At 36.3% G+C, this 7,816-nt stretch overlaps 1 protein-coding gene across 1 annotated transcript in view; it reads right to left on the reverse strand.

Moving 5' to 3' along the window:
• ZFC3H1 (zinc finger C3H1-type containing) overlaps positions 1-7,816 on the reverse strand; it is a 45,325-nt gene that overhangs the window by 4,713 nt on the left and 32,796 nt on the right. The window contains exons 25-32 of the mRNA XM_035901677.1: positions 6,809-7,046; positions 5,540-5,645; positions 5,264-5,462; positions 4,689-4,783; positions 3,589-3,699; positions 1,204-1,308; positions 950-1,115; positions 109-209 (exon numbers count right to left, since the gene is read on the reverse strand). Of these exons, the coding sequence (XP_035757570.1) occupies positions 109-209; positions 950-1,115; positions 1,204-1,308; positions 3,589-3,699; positions 4,689-4,783; positions 5,264-5,462; positions 5,540-5,645; positions 6,809-7,046 (1,121 nt within the window). The remainder of the gene's footprint in view (positions 1-108; positions 210-949; positions 1,116-1,203; positions 1,309-3,588; positions 3,700-4,688; positions 4,784-5,263; positions 5,463-5,539; positions 5,646-6,808; positions 7,047-7,816) is intronic.

The following is a 7,816-nucleotide window of genomic DNA, read 5'->3' on the forward strand; positions in this document are numbered from 1 at the left end:
AAGAGCGTTATTTTTGTAGCAGAAAGCAAACCACACATGTCTTGCACAAACCCCCCCAGTAGTTATGTTAACCAGCTGTTTGTCTTGATTAAAAGTATTTTTACATACCTCAGTGCAAGTCCAGGATTAGCAGGCATGGTGGAGCAAAACCGTTCCAAGGTTTTGGAATGTTGAGATTTTGGAATGCAGCTCAAATAAAAAAGAATTACCTGTAGAATTTGAATTATAAACATTAATCTCCTTTATAGCTGTCTAATTTTGCTAAGAATAATGGAATGACAAACTATGAACACTAGGATTAAAGTGAGTTACCATCTACAAACTCGATCAACTACAAACCTTATCCCTCAAGGGTACAGAAACCAATTTGTATAATAAAAAGTTGCTAACACCACGTATTTTAGTCGTTCTACCCTGCATTTAGTGAGCAAAGAAAAATGCACTGGATGTTAGCAAAATGGGACCCTGGATTTCTATAAGCTATATTCTGTCTGAGTAATCGCTCAACCTGGTTTTACTCCTACTTTATTTCTTCTGTTTCTCAAGCACTGTACTTTCTATGATCAAAACTGACAGCTTAAATACTGTTTCCATCTGCCAGTGTTACCAGTTCTGCAGACCCCTCTTGCTCAACCATCTCTTCCCTCCCCTACACATTTTCTCTTTTCTCTAGGAAAGAATAGTTGGTCATTAACAGCTGTATTCAATTAAAGCATGCTATAAAAAAAAGTTTCTCTTTGCCTTACACACCCTTTATTCAAAAGGTCACTGCTAGATAGTCTTCTGCTCAGAACACTACTCTCCTCAGATGCTTGTTTCTTTTCCTACTAAATCTTAGCTCTCAGTGTTCATATACTACCGGTGCTGTATTTGAACAAGTAAATTACAGGTACCTGCTAAAAGGTCAGTCGCTTTGTTTAATTAAAACTGTCCGCAGACACATTTTTACCTTATTATGAAACTCATAATTGGTCCAATAATCAGCAGTACTAAAAGGAATTGGGTATCGTGTGGGGACTGTAACCAGACATCTGTTCACTAGGTCAGTAAAAAGCTTGAATTCTTGAACTTTGTTGTTGGATCCAACAACTTTGCTATTGATAAAAACAAGGTAACTGGAAGAAAAAAAGAAAAAAAGATGGTTCTGGTAGCCTTCACTTAATAGTTTTGAGATCAATTTACTTTCCTCCCTTAAGAACTTACTCCAGCCAGATGTTCTGAACAGTTTCCTGCTGCATCACTGCCCCCAGAGCTGCTTCATAAGCATCCAGTGCTTCACCAACACTCGCGTGAAGAGACTGGCACAAACTGTTTATATTAAAAGTTAAAAAGTGGCGTATGTCAAACAATGCATATTCTTACATATTAAGAGTAAGAAACAGTGAAGAACTTACCCTTCTGAGATGCAGGAAAAAACAGTGTTTTCACTTTGCAGCGTTATGGATTAATTTATCAGGCAACTTATTATCTGCATTTGTGACTTACCCATTTTAATAAGTTGATTGATAAATTAATAAGGAATAATACAGAATCCATGCAGTAACTTAATAGAAATGAAATATTATGAACTGTTTTCTACTCTTGTGAAGTACCCTTTTACTAATCCTTCTAATAGGGATGCTCTGACTGCTACAGAATGGAGACAAGTCTTGAGTTTCTGTTTGGAAAGCTACAGAACAGTAAGTTTCAAAGTTGGATTAAAACCACTTGAGAAATGGTATCAGACTGTGGCAACAAAGTTAGGGTTCTGAAACAAATACTACTGGGGATCTGGGGTAGCAATATGCGGATCATGTCAGGGGGAAAAAGAAAACCTGACAAGAACAGTCAAAAAAACCTTAATTTTTTCCCACAGCTCCTCAAAGAAATAAATATATGATCAGACCAACACACAGGACATCAAAGACAGAAGTAAGACATTTTTTGACCAAAATTCAGTGAACAATCCTTATTTCAAAGCATAAAGTAACAGTGAGAAAAGGTAAGACTTTCAGTAAGTCATAAGAGGAAAAAACAACCTCATGAAGAGGAAGACTACAGAAATGCAACATCAGGTAGCACTGATATTGCTAGCTTACTGCAGAACCCTCCTGATTAGGGTCACATACTCAAGAGTGCCCGATCCTACTCCTGCTTTCCCCAAGAACTACAAACTAAACCACCAATTTTCTACTCTTTCTAAAAAAGCGTGTGTATACATTTGTGCACACACATACACACAATGATCTTTCCAAGTAAAACATTGTCCCATGAGCTTTGAGGCTTTGCTGATTTCAATCTGACTATTTTCACTTGGTGAAAGCAAACTTTGTATCTTTTGTCCTCTGTAACTGAAAAAAGGAAAGACAGAAACATAGGCCCAAAAACCTAGGCACTTACTATAGCAAAACCCAACCACAGAAACATGCAATTATTAGCCCTGAAAGTAATTTAGGTACTTCTTTCAAGAGCACTATTTTTCCTCTTAGAAGTAGGTGCTAAAATAAAGGAGCATCTGAGCTTATGTTAAAAGTCCCTAATGACTAAACAGTGACCCCAAGTGTCTTTCAAACAATGCTTATACCATGCAACTACCAAACCTAAAATTGAATTTCCTAAGAGATTAAGTATTTTCTAAAAAAAGTATTTAAATTGGTATTAATGGACAATATAAAAAGAAAACATTAAGATAACTTAATGTAAACCTTATACACAGATTTTCTTGAAAACCATACATTTTACCTGTTTGTAAGTTGTCCACCAATTAAAAACTATAAGCAACAGTGTTGAAAGAGTTCTGAGGAATCCTCACTCAGTATCTGAAGCAATATAATCTTTGCCCCTTTACTTATCTGAAAAGCCAAATAGCTACTTGTGAAGACTGACAGACCCAGACCACGAAGTGGTAAATTTCTTAAACAGCCTAAGTCAACATCTCAGTAACCACTGTTATACCAGTATAAGTTACAGATGTCTAATACTTTGGAGCTTGCCAATCTTGGATATTGCTGCTATCAAAAAGAATGGTGGAAGAAACAAAAAAGATTCTGTATACATGACAAAGATCTGTCATCTTTGCAATCTCTTGCAGAGGAAAAGGTCACCTTGCTGAATTACTTTGCTATGGAGGGGCGTCTGTGGCTAGTTCCAACTTTTATAGTCTGTTGATAGTAGCTCCATAAACAGATAAAACAGTGAGTCAAAGAAGGTGGGGAGACCAGGGCTAAAAAAAGTTGAACAGAGTGAGGGAAACTATTGTAAAATGGGAGACAACTGAAAGCCAAAAGAAAGAAGAACACTACTAGCAGTAGCAACCCAAAGCAGAAGTAAAACAAAAAGAAAATTGTTTTGTGAGATGAACACACCTGTTACTGCAGAATTTCTGAAAAATTTCTCAAGTGGAGAATTTAAGTTGTTGTGCAATTCACAGTTCCATAAAATTGTCTCTGTTGTGCAGCAGGCAGGTAGGTTCTCTAAGGACTGGCAGATCATTTATTGAAAGAACCCGAAGTGATATACTCTTAGGCAAATAATCAACATTCTGCTTTTGGAAATGCAATTTACTCAGACCCAATAGCTGTTTCTCAGGAATACTTTAGAAAGTCTCACCAGTAGATCTGCCACAGATATGGGATTTGCTGGTTTACAACATCATCTGTAAGATGTTCTTTGTAGAGAGGTGATGTAAATTCAATTGGCATTGGAAAATTCAAGAGATATCTACAAGAGAAATAAGTAGTAGTAAATGAGAATATCCCCCTACATGAAGCGTCCTATGTGGATGTAACATTTAGTTCCGAAATCCAGTTCATGGGACACATTAAAAAAGATGCACTTTTCCTAGATTTTAGTTTAACTCTATCCAGATAGATTTTATATAGAAAGCATTACATAGAAATACAGAAATAGTTAATATAGAAAGCATTGACTCACTCATTATGTACAAAGGTAGATGTTGCTTTATATCTCAGATTTCCCCCTCCCCGTATAATACAGCAAGTAAAGTACAATCATCTACATACAGTCAGCTAAGCCACATTGCCAGTACTAAATTTAATGTAAACAAATGTAAGCAGAAATAAAATCTAGCACCTAACTTGGAGATAAAAACATTTCAAAGCCTCATCTGCATAAGCTTTAGCACAGAAGGTCTTCCTTCAAAGGCTTTCAGAGGAATGTCTTTTGACTACAGGCAACTTGCATATTTCAAAACTTCAGTAAGTCTCTCAATTAGGTGCTGAAATTAAAGTGGAAAATCAGCACACTAGATACAAACCTGTGCCTTTTCAGCAGTAAAATCTACTGATTAATAGCATGCTGGACTTCTGGTTTGAGGTCTTTTGCAAGTGCCTAAATATAGTATTTCAGGTATGCAATTTTAGGCTCCTAGCTTTGGAAAAAAAAAAAAAAACCAACCAACCTCAGAAAGCCAAACAACTTTGGCATACATATGATTGATTTTCATTTCCCAAATCCAGACGTTAAACTTGCTGGCTGTTTCATCTTTCAATGCTTGTGGTTTTACAATTTAGCGTATGTGCGCAAACAACAAGTATAAACCTTATAAACTACCAAATCACAGTTCACTAAAGTTTTAGCAAAACATGCCAACCTAAAAAGAGTGAGTTTAAAAGTTCTAGACTGTCTTGTTTTTCAAGAGAATGAGAGTATTACCAAAAGTTAAATAGAAAAAAGTGTTCTAAGTGTACCTTAAGAGATCCATGGGACCATGCTGTTGGCATGTATTCTCAAAGAAAGCTGCCACAAAATCTTGCAACAGTGGAAGAATACTGCTTGACCTTTCCTGTTGGGGGATTTTATTTTTTAAAAATAAAAAAAGATAAAATCAGACATCAACCTAAAAATGACAAGAACAATTTAAGCACAATAAGTAACAATTGGTGTGCCTATCTCTACAATGCTCTATTGTCTTCATTCTCTGAAGAATGAAGTCTAACAGGGTCAGTCAGCAGGTGGGAGAAAAAAAGCTGAAAATGTATTACAGGGTTTACTGTCAATGTCTATTATTCTTGCTTAAGGATATTAACACTGGATTAGAACAATTTAAACTATACATTTATCATTTTATGTAATCCCTTTGATTCTCTTTAATTATGTCACTAATCTTGCCAATTCTATTTTTCCCATCTGCATAAAGGAGTACTAGACATTACAAAAATATCACAAAGATTAATCAATTTGGTAAGTGTTTGAAACAACATGCAAACCCCAAACTTTATAAAGCCAGCAGACCAACAAAATGAGTTTTGGAGTGGAGCATTACCTGTGAAACAAGGAATTTACACAACTGATAGAAAATTTCTGCATTCTGAGGATTCTTCTCAAAAGCTCCAATCCACACTTGGTAGGCATTGTCATTCTGCTCCATCTGCAAATACAAGGTGGCCAAACTCTCCAAGAGCTGACAGTTGTTAGGGCTGAGTTCCAATAAAGATCTACAAAGTTCTGCAGCAGACTCCCACCTTAAAGAAAAGTAAAGGTAAGTTTTCAAAAAAGCAGGGTTGTGTACTCCAATTAAAAATGTCCTGAAACAGCTTACCTTTTAAGGAGTTTCAGCAAAGCAATCATGTTTCTGTAGAGAGGAAAGCAGATAGCTATTCTTTTGTCAGCCTCAAGGCTTTCATCAGTACATTTTTTGACCGCATCTTCAAAACAAAAGTATAAAATCAAGCCTTTAGACATCAAGCAATGTCAAAAGTTATTTGAAGCCTTAACATAATAAAAAGTCTCATTTAACATAATGAAAATACTGTGAAAGATATTTCTGAGTGTGCTGCTTTTGCACATTATTGAAAAAAGGAAAATGACCATCTTTGCAAAAGCTTTCTTAACACTTATCACCACAGTGCAAAGACAGAAGTCTTTCAGAAGTTTCATCCCTTGTTCCTTTAGAAAAACAGGAAACATCCTACCAATTAAGTCAATGAAATGTTAAAGCCACATTACAGATACCAGTGTATCACTATGTTGAAAACTGCATTCCAGGACTTCCAGCATAGCTGCTGAAAGCAACTGTGACAAAAGCTAATTAGGGTATTATTTTTCTTCTCAGCATAATAAAAAGTTACCCAACAATGATCACACCCCATTACCATGGCTAAACTGCCTTCACTCCCACAGCTGGGCTACTCAATCTATCCTGGAGTATTTCCACACTGCACTACCACCTGCAGCATAGATACATTCTCAGTGGCAATTCAATATTGCTGCTGGCTAACACGCTAAGTGCTGACATTGATACAATGCTCTTATAAAGTCTACCTCTGGCAGCGCCACAAGTCAAGAATGCAATTTCTTCTAGTATCTTCATTTTACATCTTAAAAAAAAAAATTCAGTTTACTTAAAACTTTGAAGAAAGACAAACACATGCATTGCTCTGCCTCTTCTAAGGAAACACATCATCTTCCAGGAAAGTAACTTTCCAACAGACACATCCCATTGAGGGGAGGGACAGTAAAAGTGAGAACAACAGAAGCTTGCCTTTAGGTTTGCACAAGCCCAAGAAAACTTGCAATGTCATACTGTCACAAGCCACTGGTCTTTATCCCAATATAGCATCACAGTTCAGAGAAAAAGCCATGGCTTTGAACAACAGATGAAAAACTCGGTGTGTAAAGTACCCGAGAACATGGGCTTTCCTCACTGCTCTGTTCCAATCAAGATAAAATATTCACTGGATTAATCCCAATAGCTTAAACATGGTCATCAGCAATATTGCACTGCCTTGAAATTCCAAAAGTTGGACAATATTTCTTAATACATTACTCACTTGTTGTAAAATCAAGTAGTTTACCTCTTTAATCTTACCTTCAAACATATCTAACAGCGTATCAGGATCAGTCTTCACATCTTGAACTGTTTGCCACGGTATTAAAAACGGCTCTTTGTTCATTATCCTCGAAGGACTGACATTAGCTGGATCATAGAACTTGACTGGGAGAATGCCGAACTCAGTTAGATGTATGTAAGCCAGCCAAGCCAAGCAACGGTCACTTACAGTAAGGCGTTCTGATATTAACTTTTCATTTGCTGATTTTAAAGCATTCTGTAAAGGTTAAAAGAAATACATTATATTTCAACCATAAAATCTTCAAGGTCTACGAATGAGAAAAGAAAAGAGGAAGAGTAAGTTTTAATATTCTTAAATCTTTTCCACAGAAAAGACAGGAACTAATTCTTTACGTGAATCATGATTATATTTGGCTTATGTGAATGTGTGACTGTATTCAAAGCACATGCATAATTTCTAGTAACCGTTTTAGAAAAACTGTAGAAGACTTTTTTTGAAAAGTGAACAAAGATTTTGAAAACATGCATCTCCCAACATGTGTTCCATTTTCTGCTTAATTCTTGGACAATTACTTCCATTTGCACAGAAATACTACATTAGCTCTATAGACAACTCGTCTACAAGTGAGTGGACTCAGCTTGCTATGACCTACTGGGTTTGGGGTTCTTGTTTGTTTGTTGGTTTGGGAAGAGGAGGGTTATTAAGTTCTAGCTATAGAGCTACAAAGTTACAGCCATCCAAGTCTACTGAAAGCACCACCATCTCTTGGCATATTGTTTAAAAAAATGTGTTGGAAACATTACTGAGAACAAGAATACTGCTTTGAATTTTCCTACCAGTCATATGCAAAACTAGAATAGCCCAGTTGAATTGGAAGATCCCAAATGAAATCATTAGAGCATGCAATTAGACAAAGTCTAAACGCTACTGCTCCTAAACCAGAATAGAGTCTCATGGCTAGTGATGGGCAAACATTTTTCTGGATAAATGCAGGACAATCAAAGAATGCACTTTCAAGGGAATGA

Source organism: Egretta garzetta, unplaced genomic scaffold (assembly GCF_000687185.1).
Source record: "Egretta garzetta isolate BGI_Z169 unplaced genomic scaffold, ASM68718v1 scaffold68, whole genome shotgun sequence".
In the NCBI taxonomy this organism is placed as follows: Eukaryota; Metazoa; Chordata; class Aves; order Pelecaniformes; family Ardeidae; genus Egretta; species Egretta garzetta.